Source organism: Alosa pseudoharengus, unplaced genomic scaffold (genome assembly GCF_046254945.1).
Source record: "Alosa pseudoharengus isolate Yale_2024_CS ecotype anadromous, Long Island Sound unplaced genomic scaffold, YU_APseudo_1.1 YU_APseudo_1.1_scf_10, whole genome shotgun sequence".
NCBI lineage: Eukaryota > Metazoa > Chordata > Actinopteri > Clupeiformes > Clupeidae > Alosa > Alosa pseudoharengus.
This window is the reverse complement of record NW_027468565.1, coordinates 29,410,483-29,431,314: the sequence shown is the minus strand read 5'-3', so window position 1 is coordinate 29,431,314 and position 20,832 is coordinate 29,410,483. Positions and strand designations below refer to the sequence as shown.

Sequence of the window (20,832 nt, the reverse complement as noted above, 5' to 3'; positions counted from 1 at the left end):
ATCAGTGCCTCGTTCGCGGAAAAGACAGAATAGCATGTCAAGGAACTTCCGCGCGGATGGGTTACTATAGTAACAGACGATGCAGTTGTGTGAGCTTCCAAGCATCAAAGTCCCTCCCCTGCCTCAGTTTGGGCAAACTTCACAGCGTTGAAGAGTAGCCTGTGTGTGTGTGTGTGTGTGTGTGTGTTTATTACCTCAAATACTTGGAACCAAGAGATTACTCACCATAACTGCAGTGGTCGAGACTAGATTATCAATCATCTGCTAACCGTGGCTTTACTAAACTTCTTTTGGATAGGAAATCTTTGGACGGCCTGGCACAATATCAATACGTTAACGTTAGTTAACGCCATTAAGTTACAGATAGCTGTCATTTTCCTGGTTGAGCAACGATGAAGACAACGTTACAGACTTCACTAAACTGAGGTAGGCTAAGTTGGTAAGCTAAATTGTAACGTTACTGATATGTCTTCTCGTTAATCGAATCCAGAGAAGGGGACTTTAAGTTACTATCGAACTTAGAAGCTACCTGTTGCTGCTGCAGCAGGTGCTAAACACTAACTTGGGAGAAGGAGGAGGAGGAGAAGGGGGAGATAAATCGGATAGCCTACCGTGAAGGAAGGAAACAGTGTTGCGCTTTTCTTTCCACCCTTCTCCCAAGTAGCTTTTTTGAAATAGCTGCACTGCAGTAGGCTTCAGTCTTTCAAGGTCTGCAGGCTCCTCTCTTTCTTTCGCTAAACACAAACTTAAAATCAAACGCAAAATAGCCTACCGCGTTACACAATCCGGTGTTTGAGGAAGTATCACTTTGTTTCTTTCACACGTGTCAGTCAGTCAGGCAAGGCAGGCTGGCTGGCGGGTGGTGCATGTTTTTGAATGTCACAAGATGATTTTGACACTTTGTTGTCTAAAATAGCCTAAACTTTATAGGCCTACAGAAGTTTCGCAAATGCTTTGATAACAGTTTCGCCACAGTTTGCAAGAAATGCCTAACGTTTTTGTATTATTATTATCCTCAATCTGTAACGCTAGGTTGCAGTCTGAAAGTTGTTGGACACATTGTAACCCCGAGAAGGAAGGAAGCAGCCACTGAGTTGGCAACTGGACGAACTGGAAATACCTACAGGCTAGCTAGGAGGACGTGGTAGCCTAATATTTGTTGGAGTAGCTCTTGGCTGTTGTATTATGTCATGCAGTTTCGGGTTATATTTACCCTCCTGTACTCTGACTACTCTCGCAGGTCTGATACTTTTGTCAGATGTCTTACACACAAGATTAGCCTATTTGAGCCAGTGGCAAATGATTTCAAGCATGTGCTAAAAGATGATTTACAGATGCGGACCAAACAATTTATTTTTATGACAATATTGTCCTTAACTTAAGGGTCATAGTTGAATTAGACCACCTTATATTTCCGGCAGTTCTATAATATTTTTGATATGATGTGATATCTGTTTTTTTTTTCTTTTATTTAAGTCAACACATTCAGGCACGGAAAGGCAAGGAAAGAAGGCTGTATCCATCACTTTGATGAATTGGCTAGGTGTGTCATTTTTTGTTGTGGCTGGCTTCCTCATGTGGGATGAGACTCTGAACCCTCCAGTGAGTTCCAGTGTGTCTGAATGGTCAGACCTGTTCCTCAGCAGGCGACTTAATGATCCTGTTTCCTGAACTACATCCGCTTCAGAGACACACATGATATCTCAGTGAGCATTTTAAGCATCACTGGACATCCATGGTCAAGGTCAAGGGTAATGACACAAAAATACAAGCTAATTAGGCCAGTGTTAATGTAGGCTATGTAATGTAAACCTGCCTCACTGTCCTCTTTTTGTATTTTTATTTTTGCAAGTTTGGTTTAAACATTTATTATTCCGCAGTTGTCCAGTCAAGAACCTCAGTTGTGAAATGCTTTAGCTGCTGTGTTGCTGCCTTGTTCTGTTAAGCATGCAGATTCAACACAGATTATTAGGCTGTAGCCTAACTTTTACCCTACAGCCTAATCTTACACATTTGTGTAACTGGTTTCCTGAAGGAAAATACTTTTCTTTTAGGTAAAAAGGTATAGTAGGCTACACACTTCTCGTGAAAGCTTGATGCTATTTGAGCGGAACAGCTAATCAAATGAACTCTTCTGTGCTCTTATAGCAGTGCGTTGGCTTGGTCAGACACAATGTATTTTCCAGTGACAGCGGCAGGATTCTGTACAGAATTCAGAGGTTTTTTTTAGTGCAAACACTGTGGACAGCTGAAGGTCCAATTTGCTGAATATTAACCAAACGTGTATTGGATTAGAATGCTGCAGTGCAGACTAGGCTATATACCTATTTAAAAACTATATTTGAAAACTAGGTCACACATTTGACTTGCTCAATAGTAATTTTAGCCTTGGCTGTAATGTGAGTTATGATCTAGACTACAGAAAGTTGAGCAACTGTGCAACTGAGGCCAGTCTCTTCTCTGTGTCTCTAAAATAAAGATAACGCCAGGGCACATGCAAAACATCACATCTCACGGTAACTGCCTGTGCTATGCAATAGCCAACATGTTAGAGAGAGAGAGCTGATGACAGACTAATGGAAATGTGTGCTACAGCAGATAGGCTAACTCTCCTATCCTAATCAGGTAGTTTTGACCGGATGTGGGAAGTGAACCCTGAGCGAGTTAGACTAGCCCAAGTAAAAGGAGGGACAGCTAGGCTAATTAAGCTAGCCTCCTGAACTAGCCTAGGTTCCAGCTGTTAGACGTGGCCTGCTCTGTTTGTGTACAGTCCTCAGCAGCCGGATCTTCTGGGCAACGCAGAAGTGCAGGTTCATGCTGCCAACCCAAGTGTGTTTTGAAAGGAGGAAGTGTGCTAACTGTCCAATGCGGAGGTATGTGATGACACTGTAAGGCCTCTGGCAGGGCTGGTGTTTGCACTGACTTGGGGGGGTGGGGTGGGGGTTTATGGGGGGGGGTTGGAGGTGTGTGTGCTGAGTTCTTGCTTGGGTCTTTACATTTGCTCTCATTATGAAACAGGTTTATAGCTGAGCATGGGACACTTCACAGCTGTTGCAATGTTGCACAAATATTGTTATCTCCTATATCACTCCTGTGCTAGTATGATCAGGAGTTGTTGTCTCTCTTTGTCTGTCCCTCTCGCTCACTATAGGGCTGTTGAAGTGTGCTTTTGTGTCTGTTTGTGTCTGTAGCTTTTGTGTGTGGGTGTGCATTCGCTAATGTGGGAGATACAGTAGGGTATTTGTTTTTTGAGTCACAGTACAGGGGCAGTGTGCTGCAGAAGTTTTAAAATGAATGCAGGTTTCCGCCGTGGTCTGTGACGGTGGGCTTTTTAAGCAGCGTGGTTTCTGTGGTGGGAGAGCTATGACAATGACAAAAAACTGTAGGCCTAAAGGCTAAAGTTTAGGCTGTGCAGCTTTTAGTCTTCTGTTTTGATTAGACGAGCGCATACGAAAACAAGAAGGCTAGCGACCAGAAACAGGAAGAATGATGAGAGGAGGACAGGATAAAGTAGAGTAGGGGAAGAGAGGTGAGAAGAAGAGAGGAGAGGGAAGGAGAGGAGAGGAGATGGGAGTTAAGGAGAGGAGAATAAAGGGATGTATAAAGTAGAGGAGAGGGGAGGAGAAGAGAGTCTGCATGAGGAACAGAGGAGATCATTGGGGTGAGGGGAGAAGAGAGGATGTGGATTTAAAGAGAGGAATAAAACGTGGGCAGGAGAGAAGTACAGAGGGAGAGGAGAGAATAAAGGACATGATACATTTGAATTTGAGAAAAATGGTGATAGAGGGGAGGGGGCAAAATCATGGGCTGAGGAATAAAGTAATCTGGGGAAATATACTGAACCAAATGTAGATGCGGAGAAACATTGTCTGTCATTTATTCATCCATCCATCCATCCATCCCTCCATTAAAGGATAATTCCAGTATTTAGCACTTTGAGTCCCTTTTCCGGTTTGTTTTGGATGAACTAGAGTGGTGGACACTTTGACTATGTGTCCTATCTCGACTTTCTGACTGGTTTTGAATCGCCTTTGACTGTTTCAGAGTGGCTGGCTATGGGCATGCACAAAAATGTCCTTAAAACAACCCTTAACATTAATTTTCAAAACGAGTCAAAGTCGAGACAGGACCGATCGTCAACATTTCGGTGTTCACCACTCTAGTTCATCCAAAACAAACCAGAAAAGGGACTCAAAGTGCTAAATACCGGAATTATCCTCTAACGTAGCCTTCAACTTCAAAATTCAAAATGACTTATAAGGCATAATCGGTCTATAGGACTTTATGACATGCGTCTTGGCTAGAGTGTTGCTGGTCCCTTTAAGGCTTGAGCAGTTTAGCCTGGAGGAAATCAGGCAGCACTGCAGGTTACTTCTCTCCTCTGAAGCATCCCTTAAGTCGACCTTGTGGCCAGGCTGGCAAGCTCCATGTGCTCTGTCAGACACACCGTGGTAACAGCTCGCTAGTTTTTACTCACACCCTCAACGGATGCTGCTTTATGTGTGAGATATGGCGGTGTCCGTGTCTTTGTAGTGCAGGGCATGTGTGAGCCACAGACGTAGAGATGGTGCATATTACAATAGCGTACAGAGTCATTCATAGATATGCAGTATGTGTATATATCTATGGAGTCATTCCAAATGACACAGGCCCCTTTGACCTACACTCTGTGTCACAATGGCAGTCACAAATCTGCTGTATCTGTTGCTAGAGTCCTCTCAAGAATGGCTGTTCCATGAATCACGAAGACATGTTGTTATTGCTGTCACCTTGAAATGTTTTCCTCTCCTCTTTTCTCTTTGTCTCTGTGTCTTTCTCTCTCACTTAACACAGAAATGCCAGACCTAGATATGAGGTGTCAAGGAAAGCACAGTGAATGTAGGGCTACTTTTTAGATCGCATTTTCAATTGATTTCAGTACTGAGATCTTGGCTAGGTAACTGGTGAAATGTACAGAGGGAGGAAGAGTGTGCCCTTGGCGCACATTTCTATAGGGCTCAGAGTTCTGTTTCTGTTCATTATGTTCACCTCAGCTGGAGGGGTTGGGGATTGGTGATGGTTAAGTAGCTTTTGCCTCTCTCCATCTCACGATTCCTCTATTCTGTCTATCTGCAAGGCTTCATTGAGTAATTAAAGATTCGGTTGCTAAGAGATGACAAGTGGTGACTGCCTGTAGGAATGGAGGACATAGCCTGGTGGAGTGGTGTTTATGCTCTCCTCTTTTACCCTTCTCTTCCTCACTCTCTCGTGTCTCTCCTCTTTTCCTCACTCTTCTTTTCCTCTCCTCTTCCTCACTCTCTCGTGTCTCTCCTCTTCCTCACTCCTCTTTTCCCCTTCTCTTCCTCACTCTCTCATGCTCTCCTTTTCCCCTTCTCTTCCTCACTCTCTCGTGTCTCTCCTCTTTTCCTCACTCTTCTTTTCCTCTCCTCTTCCTCACTCTCTTGTGTCTCTCCTCATTTCCTCTCCTCTTCCTCACTCTCTCGTATCACTCCTCTTTTCCTCTCCTCTTCCTCACTCTCTCGTATCTCACCCGTTTCTCTGTCTTTTCTCCTCTCCGTCACTGTAATCTGTCACCTCTCTCTTGTCCATCAATCTCTCTAGTTTCTCACACTCACTCACACTCTCTCTCTCTCTCTCTCCCCTATAGTGCTGCCCCATGTGGACGAAGTGAGTGAAGTGTTGTGCCCAGTGTGTGTGTGTTAGTGTGTGTGTCTGGTGTGGGGGGTGATGAGAGACGTCATGGCCACCCTCAGCAGTATCTCGGCCTCTGGGGCCGTCCGAAGGTCACGGCCCAGAGAGGGGCGCCCACTGAAGGGTGCTACTCAGACAGCAGGAGACGTGGAGGCTGAGGTGGGGGTGGGTGACGAAGGGAGCACGGTGATGGAGAAGACGCAGGAGTTCTTCCAGATATGCGACATCGAGAACAAGGGCTTCATCTCCCGACGGGACATGCAGGTGAGAGAAGTTTGAGTGTGTGTGTGAGTGTGCGTGTGTGTGTTTGTCAGTGCGTGTGTGCGTGTGTGTGTGTTCATTGGAATTTTTTCCCTTATGATTTCTTAGATCTTCTCGTCAGAGTCTATAAACCTGCATTTCAAGACATCAATGGACTTGTATGCATTGTATCATTTCTGTGTACAGTCCCAGTGTGTGTGTTCCTGGCATTATCAGTGCAGAGTGTACTATGTAGGCAGTGTCTCACAGTCTTTATTGCCATGGGCAAACACTAATCATGACTGCTGTGCTACGGCTCCAATGCTACTAAACTTTTTTTTTTCTTCTCCTGAACTTCCTGAAGTGTGGCCAATCCAGTAGAAAGTTTGCTCATTAAATGTGTCCATTGCATGAGAGCTAACTGTACAGTGGTTATGCAGCCAGCCATTAAGATTTACTGAGGTACACACAGACCAAACTAAGAACACCTTTCTTAGGGGAAACAATGTTAAATGAAACTGTGTGTGTTTGTGTATGTATGTGTGCATGCAGCCATAAGTGCTCATGACTCAGATTTATATGGGCTGTCAGTGTAAGTGCGGGCTATTTCAGTGAATGTGAGTGTATTGAATACGAGAACACAAGAATTGCCACGACTTCAACGGAGGCTTTTTGTTGTGCAGATTCACTCCCCCGCCCTGCCTCACGACCACAGCCGCCACCCCCCCCCCCCCCACACACACACACACACACACACACACACACACACACACACACACACACACACACACACATACACACACACATACGCCAACGCTTTGCCCACTTTGATGCTGCAGCTCTCAAGCGTCCTCTGTGAAGAGCGTGGCTCTGAAAGGCGCTCCACCTTTGATCCGGAGTGTATGGAGACGCGTGGTGCGGTGCGGCGCCCTCTGCCCATCCTCTGGTCCTGCAACCCTTTTGTCAGCCGCATCCTGAGCCCACTGATGACTAGGGACTAGGGGGGAGGGATTTCCATATTCTTTTGTTTACTGTTCACTGGAGTGCTTGTGCGTGTGACAATGCATATCATGCGCTGCAGGAACTCATCAATGTAGATCATCTGCGGATATGCAAACATACAAACAAACAAACAAACAAGCAAATTAATACATAAATAGACAAAAATAGCCCTGCAGTAGTATGCAGCTATGGAGGCTGAGGGATCGTTTAGACTTTTTTTGGTGTGTTTGTGTGTGTGTGTGTGTGTGTAGGGCTGGGCGATATGGACCAAAACTGATATCCCGATATTTTGGGGTTGATTGGCGATATACGATATCGATACGATATTGATATTTTAAACAGAAAGAGCGAAGTGCTTCATATATTCACTCAACACAACAATTATGACAACACAGCCGGTTTTAATTATATTCATTTCAGACTGCTCTAACAGAAAAAAGTGTAAACAATAACATATACCAATAGGCATACAGTTGCTCTGAGGGCTGTGCAAATAACAATATTCGGTCGACCCAGGCCTACAGCTTTACAACAAGAAAACAATAAAGGTAACACAAAACATAGGCTACCGTTAAAAGCCAATATAATAAACCAATTGGCATACTCTGCAAATAAGAAAAAAGTAGGCTACACAGCACCTGTTTGTAAATATTTAACTGCACAAGGAGTAGGGCTGGGCGATATGGACCAAAACTGATATCCCAATATATTTTGGAGCTGATTGGCGATATACAATATATCGATATTTTAAACAGAAAGAGCTAAGTGTTTCGTATTCACTCAACCAGCTTTAATTAGAATGATTTCAAACTGCTCTAACACAGCTGTGCAAAAAAGTGTAAACAATAACATAGGCCTACAATAGGCATAGGCTACAGTTGCTCTGATAAAGCTGTGCAAATAACAAAAGACCAAAAGTTGACCCTGACTGGCAATGCAGGCCTACATTGTACTGCACAATGCAATATTTTGGGCACAAAAATATTGAAAAAACCTGCAGTTTTGTCACACAATGCAGTTTTTTTACCCGTAAGGGTTTGATAGGGCCTAGATGACAAGCAAATGTAGCCTATGATGGCCTAGACATGTTGCTATCAACAACAAAAATAGTTTTAAACAATTAGGCTACTTAAACAACGTAACTGAGTCACTCATCAAGAGTGTGATAGACGATACCGTCGTTTTGTATGCGTTCATTTTTGCATGTTCCGGTTCGTAAGAAAAATCCCTATGCACGATTGAATGGGGTTTCAGGAATCATAAAAAAGAATGCCCCTAAACTGCTCGCGAGTCCCCGCGTGCATATCTTAATAAAATCAGCGTGTAGGTTGTCTCCCTGAGGACTTTAGATCTGCTACTGTATATCGCTAAACGCAAGCATTCATCAGTGTATTTAAATTAGCTAGGCTATGTACCAAAAATGACATTTTACCGTGAGTCGAAGAGCTGTAAACAGTGTTGTAACTTAAATCTGCGTGTACAAAACCGCTTGGAGCTCCAGTGGAATTTTTGATTTCACAACGAGAATTCTGTCTAGCCGTTGATGTGCCGACGGCATCAGCACCCTCTGATCAAGGTAAACTAAATCTGACTCAGTGTCCGTCATGTTTGAAAGTTTGTAGTGCTGCGAGGTAGAACGTGCACACACAAGGGGCGCAGTTGAGCAGAGCTGCGGCTATCTGAATGGTCTGAACACAGAACAGCAGGTGGCTTTGATAAAATGGCCCATTATTTGACATAATACCGGTATTACGATATTGTCTCAACTACATATCGTTTTCCAAAATATATCGGTCGTAGTCGTAATACCGATATATCGCCCAGCCCTGTGTGTGTGTGTGTGTGTGTGTGTGTGTGTGTGTGTGTGTGTGTGTGTGTGTGTGTGTGTGTGTGTGTGTGTGTGTGTGTGTGTGTGTGTGTGTGTGTGTGTGTGTGTGTGTGTGTGTGTGTGTGTGTGTGTGTGTGTGTGTGTGTGTGTGTGTGTGTGTGTGTGTGTGTGTGTGTGTGTGTGATGGCCACCCTTGAAAGTGGAGGAGTTTGAGTTGTCTCCTGTATATTGTCTCTTAGCCTCTTCAGGGTTCTGCAGGTGTGGGGTGTGGGGAGAGGGTACTCAAATGAAACTCAACCCTTTTCACACTTGTTCTGTGAAAAAGATATGTTTAATTAATGTGCTAAAGCTACAGAATCAAAAGTTGCACAGAGGTATACATAATTTAGTGATGCCCACTGATCTGTTAGAAATGAGTTGGCAGTCTGGTCTCTGTCAGCACCCGATGACCAGGTCATGCGTGTACATTTGAGCTTTTTTTCGTTCTACTCCAATGAATGCGGAACACAGAGCACACAAAGAGAGCCAGACGGCCTTACAAGGTAGCTCCCAGAGTGAGAGTTTATGTATGATCTGCATGGCTCATTTGGGCAAATGTTAATTGGTGGCAATTAATTAGCCTTGTCCTCTATCAGCCAAATGCCCACCTTAATGATTTGGATGTCTATAGGAAATCTATTCTAAAAACAAATAATGATTGTGCCAGCAGGCCCCAATTGATCCTGTGTAGGAGGTTTGTTGGAGAATCACATCTAGCTCTTAGGTTTAAACTGGACTCCGGTTGGAGAGATTAGCATCCGCACAAGAGCAACAATATACAATAAGCAACTCATAAAACTCACACCTTACGATTAACATTTAACATTAGCATCTGTTGCAGCATGGCAAGGTCAAGATTAGGCCATGTTTACTAAGGACCACACACACACACACACACACACACACACACACACACACACATACATAAACAAACTTAAGGCCCCTCTCAGGGACTGTGCCAGGGACCGATAAGACCGTGTGCGTGTGTGTGTGTGCAGTCTAATTATAATTATACTTCATTCCAACACGGTCATCTGGCCCGGAGAGAGACAGGACCCATGATGTTTGCTGTAGGCTTTATGAGGGATGGACCATGTTGGGTTCACTGCTGTGTGTCAACAACACTGCTGTGTGGGCCGTTAAACACCTTTTTTTTGTTTGTTCTGGAGGCAGTTTGAAAGTGCAAATGTAGGCAGGGTGAGGTTACAGTGTTACTAATTGGCCAACGCTTGGTGTCAGATGTTGTTTTGCGTTTAGTTTTGTAGTATTGAGGTTACGTTTCCTGATGTATTGAGGATTTTTTTTTTCTCTTCTCTATTTTTGTGTTGAGCAGAGGCTGAATGGAGAACTTCCTCTTAGCGCGGATGAGCTAGAGAACGTTTTCGACACTCTGGATGCTGATGGCAATGGATACCTCACCCTGGACGAGTTCTCTTCTGGATTCAGTGGGTTCTGGAATATTCCCAGTCAAATCCTCAGACCTGTCACTTATTAGGAAACCGCTGAATTCTCAGTCTGTGTTTTTTTTAAATAGTCCAAACACACCACTCCACACATATCCCAAGTCAAATCTGTTAATTATGTGCTTATGTGCTAATTAAGATAATACTGTATGTCATGTACTCTCCACTTAAACACGGATAAATCACACTCATAAATCTATCAGCTACCAGAGCAGACTTAAATCTCAGAACCCATTTTATTTATAATGTACACATGAATACTTTCCCTGTTTATAAACTTACAAGCTAAGCACACTTCCTGCTGTATAAAACCCCAGCTCTACTCCCTGTGCCATGTGCTTCATTTCCTCCTGTCAGCACTATGCCTGCGTCAGCATTCCTGTCTGTCTTCCTCCAGGTGAGTTCCTGTTCGGCCAGGGAGTGTCCGTGTCGGAGCTGGGGGAGGAGGTGTCTTTCTCCGGAGCTCCCCCTGAGTCGTTCTACCAGAGCCACTGGGAGGAGCATCTGACAGGGGGAGGCGAGGAGGAGGAGGAGGAGAGGCACTTCTGCATGCTGATGGAGAGCCTGGGGGCCAGTAACCTGTTTGAGGAGTGAGTACAGTCAAACTGACCGCCCCGCTAGGGCCATTTCTGTTTATTTATTGTTGTTTATAAGTACTCTAAAGTGACCTGGACCCTCTAAAGTAATCAGCATCCGCCTCTGGGATCACTAGTGCCAGCGTTTCACAATACTGTAGCCTACATGTATGTGCTTCAAAGTACTTTTATGAAATTGTGCTTTGTTTTAGAAATAGATTTTACTTCAAATATATCAATATTTTATACTATCTTTTTCATGCCTATGCAAAATAGATTTGCCCATATAGTGCATGGTGCAGTGAGATCTAGATGAGCTGGGTTGTAATATGGAGACGTCTGAACAGAAAGTCCTTCAACTGGACGGGAAGGCTTCTGTAGTTTGGTGCTTAATTACCTGAGTCACCGTGATCGATTTGAGGAAAGGTCATTCTGCCGTTGGTGGAAAGGACGGTTTGGTCCAAGCTGAAAGTTTTTGTGTGCTCCATCTCGAAGTGTGGGCGTTCTCAGGGACAGCTGTCCCTGTGGGACTGTCTCAGACAGGACGGAGAACATCCTGCATCCTACACGCACACACTTCTCTCTCTCTCTCTCTCTCACACTCTCTGTCTTTCTCTTTCTCCCTTGCTAGCACACTACAAAGACACACAGGCCGAATGGGCCTTTTCTAGAACGCTTGAGTGAGCTCACCTTTAGCGTAGCACCTGCATTCGATCAGAGAGCAGTGGTGGATGGAGAGACGAGGCGGAGGACACTTCTTTACTTTCCTCATGACAGACTGAAAAGGAGGTGAAGTGTATAACAGATAGAGATAGATAGATAGATACTTTATTGATCCTCAAGGGGAAATTCAAGGGTCTCAGTAGCATACAGACATAACACACAACATGCACTTACAGCAGAAATGGTAAACATAAGTATAAGTATAAACATATAACTAAACTCAACTATACAATAAAGACATTAGAAGATAAGAAAGATAAGAAAACTAAGAAAACTAAATACTAAATACACTATATAAGTTAAATTAAAAAAGTCCAATGTGCTTGAGGGTGATGATCAAGCATAAGACGCTTGTAGTGACAGGGCCGGGACTGGTGAGGTGCTAAAGGGAGGGAGTGTCATGGTGAAGGTGCAAACAGTAGTCCAACCATAGTCCTTAGTTATGTGTGCCTGGCAAGGTGCTCAAGAAAGTGAGTGTCATGGTGAAGGTGCAAAAAGTAGTCCAACATTAGTCCAACAGTGCAACAGTGCAAGAGTAAGGTCTAGAGACCAGCATAAATAATATAGACAACTAGGAGAGTAAAGTATAATGTAGACAAGGTAAAATAAAAAAACTATTTCAGTGCAAGAACAGGTTGAGGTAATAGGGTTATAGCCATTCATTCATTCAGTATTGTATCAGAAGCCTGACCGCAGCCATTGATCATGTGTGCTAATATAGCATGAAAAACAGTGTAGCAGTAAAAAAGTAGTGAAAACATTAGGCTGTGTACATTAGTAAAACAGTAGTAAGCAGTAGTGGGCAGTCAGTACTCATAACATAGGGGCTTATGACAGGACAACTAAGCGTTGCCTTGCTGTGGAGATTGCAGAACTGTACTGTATGGACCTCTGCTGTTATCAGATTTTAGATATCGCTCCTGCAAGGGAAAGTGCATAGCGCTTCTCTCACAACCTTACACTCTCTCTGTCTCTGTCTCTGTCTCTCTCTCTCTCTCTCACATACACACACACAGCCAAAAGGTATTCTCTCTTTCTCTAGCTTTCTCACACAGACACACAACACACGCACACATACACACTAACTAATATGTTTGTGTGAAACTGGGTTTTTTAATAAGAATTGTTCTGAAGTGAAGATTAAAGTGTGGTCTATTTCTCTCCCTCCCTCTCTCTCTCTCTCTCTCGCTCACTCTTCCCATGGTTCCCTCTCTCACCCCCCACGTCCCCTCTACTCCAGCCCAGTTGAGGTGCGTAGTCTGTGGGCACAGCTGCGGCGCGACGAGCCTCACCTGCTGGCCAACTTTGAGGAGTTCCTAGCGCGGGTCACGCAGCAGATCAAGGAGGCCACTCAGGAGAAGCGAGAGATGGAGAGCGCTCTCAAGAGGTCAGTGAGGTCAACGACTCCAGAGCCAGGGTTTGATTAGGTCTGGGTTTGTCTAGGTGTCTCTCGGTGTGTTTATGCTGTTTGCTTTGTTGTTTGTGTGTGTGTGTGTGTGTGTGGAAGGGTGTTCTGTCACAGACTCCTTGTTTTGTTAGCACTCAAATTTCAATTGTTACTTTCGTGTGTGTGTGTTGGTGTGTAAATGTGAGTGTGTTTTCTTGCAGTTCTCTCTCTAAAAGCACGAGGCCTGCTGTAGCCCTTGCGTTAGTTTAGCCCTCTTAAATGCAAGAGAACGTCTGACATGGGACGTGGGAAGTTATCTAGCTACTTCAAACATGTGCAAACACCTTACAAGCACAATCAACAGCACAATTGTTGACCCTGAGAAAAGACCTGCTAGACTGCTAACTCATGCCCTTTGGCAATGTTTTGCTGTGATGGATTTTAAAACCATTTGCATGTAGTGGTTTGACCCAGACCACAGAACTGTACACAACATAGTTGACTATTTGGAATAACACGTCTGCTTATCTGTCCCTCACATGAGCACGAAGTCACAAATGTTTCAAACAGCTGGGCCTTTAAGGGGCGTCTCTGAATATCTCATTACCTGAACCCTGCCACACTGCAATAACCATAACCATAATCATGACACTGCCCCAGGGAAGTGGTCCTCTGCGCAGAGTGTGGAGAAGACCATTAGCAATTCATTATTGCTAATTGAGACGGCTCTTTTGTTGTCCTTTGATGCGTATGTATGTGGTTATGTCAGTGTGTGTGTGTGTGTGTGTGTGCCAATGTGGTTTTTGTGTGGTTAGATCCGGTGATGTTTTCATGTGGAAACACCCACTCTTCTGCTTCTGTTTGTGTTTCTGCCACTTATTACTTACTTGGACTCAGCTCCTACGCTCAGAGAAGTGGGCTTTGGAAGATGTTGTTTGTTCTTTGGTTTAAGTTAGTCTGTGGCTGTCAAACCTGTTCTTATTTGTTCAAGGTGATGCTCAAGAACTCTTTAGATATCCAGGGAATGCAGAGGAGAGGATACACGTTGAGACTACAGGTTCCTGTGCACTGAATTGGTTAATTTGCTCCAAAAACAGTGGGATGTAATGAAAGAAGATATTAAGCAAAAAGGTCCAACTAAGCTTTAATAAAAAAACGAACCAAATGCTATCAATCGGATGAACGGTTTGAGAGATATGCGAGTAACAGACACACAACAGACAGACAAACGTTCCTGTCATTGATAGACAGGTGGCTGTGTTGACCACGAGGCATTCAATTGATCCCAGTTCAGGACATGAAATTACTATTTTTCGTCTTTCAACAATCCTCTATAATTTTAGCAATATTCTTTTAATTAAGACACAGTCAGAACGTATTCCACAAGTGTGTTTGGACCAAATAAACATAGAGCATGTCTATGAGTAATTGTGTTAGCAGCTGTTCTCGTCGGCTGTATTCAGGAGCACAAATGGAGACGGTACTGGAGTGGGCACTGAATAGAAGCCCATAGAGCAGAACCACTTCAGATCCTGTCTCTGATCTCATTGCCCTGGCGCTTTAGCATATGCCTTTGATTTTGGAGTGCTGTTTTTGTTTGTGGGTTTTGTGTGTGTGTGTGTGTGTGTGTGTGTGTGTGTGGATGTGGATGTGGATGTGTGTCTGAAAACCAGCTCAGGTCTTTGTCAACATGGTCTGAAACCGGTGATGAAGCGTTCTATATAACCTTGCAAGTGCTACTTAATGGAAAAAGTCTGCTCTTAGACGATTCCAAAAATTGTATTTCAAAGGTTGAAATACGCTGCTCAAAACAATTAAGGGGACACTTCAATCACACATTGGATCAGTACTATCATTGTTTGGTGTTGAGGTGAAACTGTTATGAGGCAATTGTTTGATTTTGCAAGAGGAAACTGTCAGATGTTCTGTAAATGTAGTTTGAAAAAGGAGAAAAGGGCGGAAGGTTTCAAAAACTGTGTTTTAGCAATTGTGAAAAACTGTGTCACCTTAATGTTTTTGAGCAGTGTAGGTTGTGCGGCTTAATTTCAAGTGCAACTGACTCACTATTTTTTTTTTTATCTTACTTCAAGAAAGGAAAGTGCTTTCAAGTCAAGATTGTTGTTGGATTGAGTATGAAATATATAGACTAGTTGTAGGCAACCAATTCTTAGGAATTCTTGTTGCAGTGGCCGTCTGTAAATGTTAGACAACGTCTGTGTGTGTGTGTGTGTGTGTGTGTGTGTGTGTGTGTGTGTGTGTGTGTGTGTGTGTGTGTGTGTGTGTGTGTCTTTTTGGCGGATCGTGACTATGACATTAACTTGCAGGAAAGCGGCGACGCATGATGACGAGATTCATCGTTTGTACGAGGAGATGGAGCTGCAGATCAAAAATGAGAAGGACCGGATCATTATGCAGGTGTGTGTGTGTGTGGGTAAAGAATGTACCTGCGTCTGTGCTTACCTGCTGCGTCTCTCGTGTGTCCTTCCCAACGCCACTCGCACTTGTGCTATATTGCTTACATATTTATTGCCCCTAAAGTTTTTTAGGTTTTTAAAGTCATTTTTTCATGGTAACATTTTCTTGATCTTGTAGAGTTGTATTCAGGCTTTTAGGGAATATACAACTTTTATAAAAACAACATGTGTATGAAGAAATGTTTTTTTTCCAGTGTAACAATTTTAATAACAGTGGTGTTATTGTTTCCCCACTAATTTAATTGCACTAGATTGCTAAGGTAATGAGTTATCACGTCATGCATTGAAGCCAAAGTAAAGACAAATATCCTCAGTTCAGCTCTCTGACTCACTGTGTGTGTGTGTGTGTGTGTGTGTGTGTGTGTGTGTGTGTGTGTGTGTGTGTGTATTTGACCGCGTGGTTCTCTCTCTCAGGACTCGGCGCGGTTCCTGTCGCGCAGCCAGGAGCTGGAGCAGCAGCTGTCCAGTAAGGAGAGCGAGCTGGACCACCTCTTCCAGAAACAGAGGAGGGTAAGAGAAGTTCCCCTTGTTCAAGTTTTTTAGGAACATTCGCTTAAGAGAATTCTTTAAAGAAAATTATGAAAAACAAGTTACTGAAAGTGTTGTTACATCAACAATTGAGAAGAAAGTCTTTAAAAACAAAAGCACATTTGTACCTCCAATTAATCGAAATAATTCCATTGAGACTTACTGTAGACTGGTTGAACAGGATGTTGATAAATATCTCCAAGAAAAACAAAGATTACAATACAAAAACTTGACAAAAGAGGAGAGAAATGCTTTGAAGGATTTAAAAGAAGATGAGTCTATTGTCATTAAATCAGCAGATAAGGGGGGAGCTACGGTGGTTATGAACAAAACTGACTATGTAAAAGAATGTTTAAGACAGTTAGCTGACGAAATGTTTTATGAAAAAATACCACAAGATCCAACACAACGTTTTAAGATGATTATTTTTGAAACCCTTGATGAACTGTTTAAAAAAGGAGACATCTCCAGAAAAGAATATGGCTTTTTACGCATTGAACACCCGGTTATTCCTACTTTTTATACGTTACCCAAGATCCACAAGAATCTTGATCAACCGCCAGGCCGACCAATAGTGGCCAGTATTGGCTCTATTACATCCAGTTTGTCGACCTATGTGGATTACTTTATTAGACCTTTGACAGAAGTTATGCCTTCTTTCACTAAAGATACTGGTCACATTGTTAACGTCATTGAGTCCATTAACTCTCTGGGAGACGAGGAAATGTATTTAGTATCTTTTGATATCAATGCAATGTATACATCCATACCACATGATGGAGGCATGGAAGCACTGGACCATTATTTACCTGATTCTATGTGTAATCCTACTAAAACATGTATTGTGGAATTATCCAAACTAATTTTAAGACACAACTACTGGATATTTCAAAACACATTTTACATTCAGAGACATGGAGTACCGATGGGGAGTTCTTTTTCACCTTCTTTCTCAAATTTATATATGGGTTTATTTGAGGAAAATCATATTTATTCTAACCATGCTTTCAAAGATAATATCTTTATATGGAAGAGATATTTGGATGATATTTTTTGCCTCTTTAAAGGATCGGTGACGGAATTGACAGATTTTTTTGCATACCTTAATTCATGTTCTGAGTTTATATCCTTTAGCATGGATTATAACGACACAAAGCTGAGTTTTTTAGATTTGTTGATCATCCGAGAGGGGGAGAAATTATATACGGATCTCTACACGAAGCCTACAGCGAGAAACTCCCTCTTAAGGGCTGACTCTGACCATCCCTTGCCACTAAAAAACAGTCTACCTTTCAGCCAATTTTGTCGTTTAAAACGTATCTGTGAAAAAACCTGAAGACCTGACTAAGAACATGACAACCATGAAAAATAACTTTAGAAAGAGGGGCTACAAAAACTCTGTTTTGAATGAAGCAGCTAATAAAATGAATAATATACCAAGAACTGATTTATTAAAAAATAAACCAAAAAAGAAATCCAATAAACGGGTGCTATTAACCACAGAGTATTGCAGAAACTTTGGACAGTTAAAGAATATAATCATGAAACACTGGCATATTTTGGAATCAGATGATCAATTAAAAAATGTCTTTAATGAACGACCACTTGTTGTCTACAAAAGAGGTCGAAATTTAAGAGACCAACTTGTTCATTTATATCTGTCCCCTGACCCTATTGTGTCTCAAACCACCCTAGCACCGATCCCTGATGGGAACAGGCGCTGTGGTAACTGTACCCAATGCAATTATACATATAGGTGTAACAGTTTTAAACACCCACATACGGGAAAGGAAATTAAGATCAAAGGTAAAATTTCTTGTAGTACAACGTATGTGATATTTTTAATAACCTGTCCATGTGGTAAATCTTATGTTGGCAAAACGAGTAGATCTTTGAAGACACGTATATCTGAGCATCGAAGCACTATTAGATGCAAAAATCTGAATTATCCTGTTGCTGCTCATTTTGTTGAATTCAATCATCCAATTTCATCCCTTAAATACATTGGTATTGAGAAGGTATCATTGCCCCCTAGAGGGGATGATTTAGACAATTTACTCTCCAGAAGGGAACACTACTGGATATACCATTTAAAAACCTTAACACCTTATGGTTTAAATGTTGAATATGACCTTAAATGTTTTCTCTGAAGGGTTACCTGCAAAAGATTTGTTGTTTAGGCTTTCAGATTGTATTATTTATGATGTTTTAACCGAACTGATGTTTTAATCTCAATCTGTAAACATGTGTAAATAGATATAAATACTCTGGGTTACCCCTAATTAAGACTGATTTGCCAATGAGTGAGCCTTGTAGGCTACTCAGAGGCATTTAGGGTGACTAACCAATGGATGAGCTCTATGCACTAGGGGACCAGGTGTTCATTAATTGGGATGAATATAAAGACACTTTGGATGTTGGTGTTGTGTAAGTTTGAAGAAGGCCAGACGGCCGAAACGTCACTTCAACATTAAAACGTGGAGCAGAGTGTGCGACTTTCTCTTTATTTTCTTTAACAAGAGAAGTTCCCCAACACACCTGCAGTCCTCAGTTACCGCAGCCTCAATATTACACTCCATGCTGTGTGCCAACTAAGCACAGTGAAACAAAAGGGCACTTAAAAGCCAGTGGGCAGTGAAGGTCGTCATGGCAATCAATAATGCTGTGTGGTAAGGGCACTTAAATGGACTCAGAAGACTCACAGAAACTGCAGGGGCATGATTGAGATGACGGTATGAGATGGCAGCTTTTGTGTGCACTGGAACCTGAAGCATTAGGTCAAGAGGGTGATCAGATGACTGGGCCAACATTAATGACCTTAAAGGACAGGCAACAATTAGTATCACAAGAGGAATGGCTTTGTACCATTTAATATAGTTTCTATGCATATGGCTTAATAAACTATAGTCAATTGGTAGAAATGCTTGTCAAAACGTTAGGAGCTGGATGTGTGGATGAATGAAGCACAAGTATGCTTTATAAGCATGCACACTGTTTAAAGTTAGGCTAGGCTACACGGTAAACTACAAGTAAACCAAAGTTACATTTAGCTTTTTTAGGGCTGGATAAAGTTGACCAAATGGATATAGGCTGTTAGGCGTGAATAAAGTAGGCTACTTTGTTGCTCCAACCCTTCCAACGTTAATGGGGACGGATGTTGACATTTTCCGTATTTTGCGTGAGAAACCCGGGAAATCTCCCTTATTTTCATTGTTCAATGTTGACAGAGCTATGGAACGAAAGAGAACGTTATATGGCGACAGAAATCAACAATCAAACAAGCCACTTTGATTTTTTGCTGTTTTCATTAATACAAAAGATGGGTGACCCCCCCTCCTAGACAAAAAAAAGTTAGGTGACCCTCCCCTCAACAAAGAATAAAAAGACATGACCCTCCCCTATTTTCCTCCGGTGACCCCATTTATAAATAACGAACGGTCACTTATCATACCTGTTTGTTCGTACTCATCGCTCTACTTATCGTGACTAAATTCAAGATGGCGTCGAACGGTAAAATTCCTTAAGGTACTGTCTGTATAAATCGTATTGTAAATAATGTACCAGTGCTTTTTCAAAGTTCTCCATGTCTCGTTTTAAATGTCAAGGCCCTCGGAAGTCTACCAATGAAGTATGGAGCTACATTAAGCTTCGTAAATGGTGTAAAACAGTGATTTATTTGCATGGCTAGGCCGATGCCCGAGGCACCACAATGAAACCCTGTTGGTAGCATTGGCTAACTAGCGCCATATTTCTGAGTGCAGGGGACAAGCTGAGGTGAGCTATGAGACATACGTTCACACTTGGTATCATGTTTCAAGACACTTTAGGTCAAAATCACACCGGAATTATCCTTTAAATCTGCTCTCAAATACTCCCATTTCCTATTTGCTCTCCAAGAACTAAAGGATTAGTCTGTAGACTGGGCTTGGTGAACACTTCTCTACGTAAGTCTGTATTATAGTGTGTTATAGTGTGTGTTTTGAGTCACATACGTATATGCCTAGTCTTTACCTGCCACTGCCAAACAATACGAGTTTGAGTGTCAAAGGAGGGTTGTTGGGTTTGACCTAATTCACAGCTAAGCTTTAGGTAAACCCGGGCCTTTGACAGCATTTAGTTTAGCTCTGACGCAAACTAAGGTCCACCTTTAATGTGTTAGTTAGTGACTATTGGTCAGACACGGACTGAAACTGATTCAAGGATTCAGCTGTAAATAGCCGAATCCATTCATTGCAGCGTACAGTAGAATCGCAGGAGCACAGTGGCAATGAATCTCTCCCCGCCCTGATTAGTAGTGGACCCTGTCATTAGCATCCTGACACGCTTCATGTCCCATGTTTCAGCCCATGGCCCTGTTGGTCAGGCATGTGGCTGATCAGGTGCTGGGCTGGTTGTTTGGTGTAAGTGGGTCAGTGATGCTGCCCTGTGTGTCTGTGCTTGAATTTCTTTTATCTGTCCTGTGTGTGTGTGTATGCTGTGCGTGTGTGTAATATGTATAAAGTGCATTTATGGATTGGATGGGATGTGTGCAGAAGCTTGTGACTATATTTTTTCATACAGCTTCTATGTGTGTGTGTGTGTGTGTGTGTGTGTGTGTGTGTGTGTTTTGTGTGGCAGAATATTTTGCCCGTTTAGTGGACAGGAGCCCATTTTGTCGTGTATATTTTTATCCTGATGGCCTTGAGTAGCACTTTAGTGGCCACCTTATCTGCCTGTCCTCTTACAACCTGTTCTCTCGCTGAATAGTACACACACACACACACACACACACACACACACACACACACACACCTACCTCACCATTGAAACACTTCAGCTGGCCAGGACATTCACACTCTGTCCAGGAGCTCAGTTGGAGTACTTAGTCTGGCTACCCCCTCAT

General features: G+C 42.7%; 1 protein-coding gene across 2 annotated transcripts in view; it reads left to right on the top strand.

Annotated features, from left to right (window-relative positions):
• Positions 1-239: 239 nt before the first annotated feature.
• The window catches only part of cracr2aa (calcium release activated channel regulator 2Aa), a 45,611-nt gene continuing 25,018 nt past the window's right edge, over positions 240-20,832 (top strand). The window contains exons 1-7 of one of the 2 annotated variants that reach the window (XM_076269426.1): positions 240-426; positions 5,648-5,955; positions 10,134-10,245; positions 10,661-10,853; positions 12,802-12,948; positions 15,273-15,363; positions 15,837-15,932. In XM_076269426.1, the coding sequence (XP_076125541.1) occupies positions 5,728-5,955; positions 10,134-10,245; positions 10,661-10,853; positions 12,802-12,948; positions 15,273-15,363; positions 15,837-15,932 (867 nt within the window). In that variant the 5' untranslated portion in view covers positions 240-426; positions 5,648-5,727. Of the gene's footprint in view, positions 427-1,148; positions 2,874-5,647; positions 5,956-10,133; positions 10,246-10,660; positions 10,854-12,801; positions 12,949-15,272; positions 15,364-15,836; positions 15,933-20,832 lie in introns of those variants that run through there. The other variant, XM_076269429.1, reaches the window with a different exon arrangement.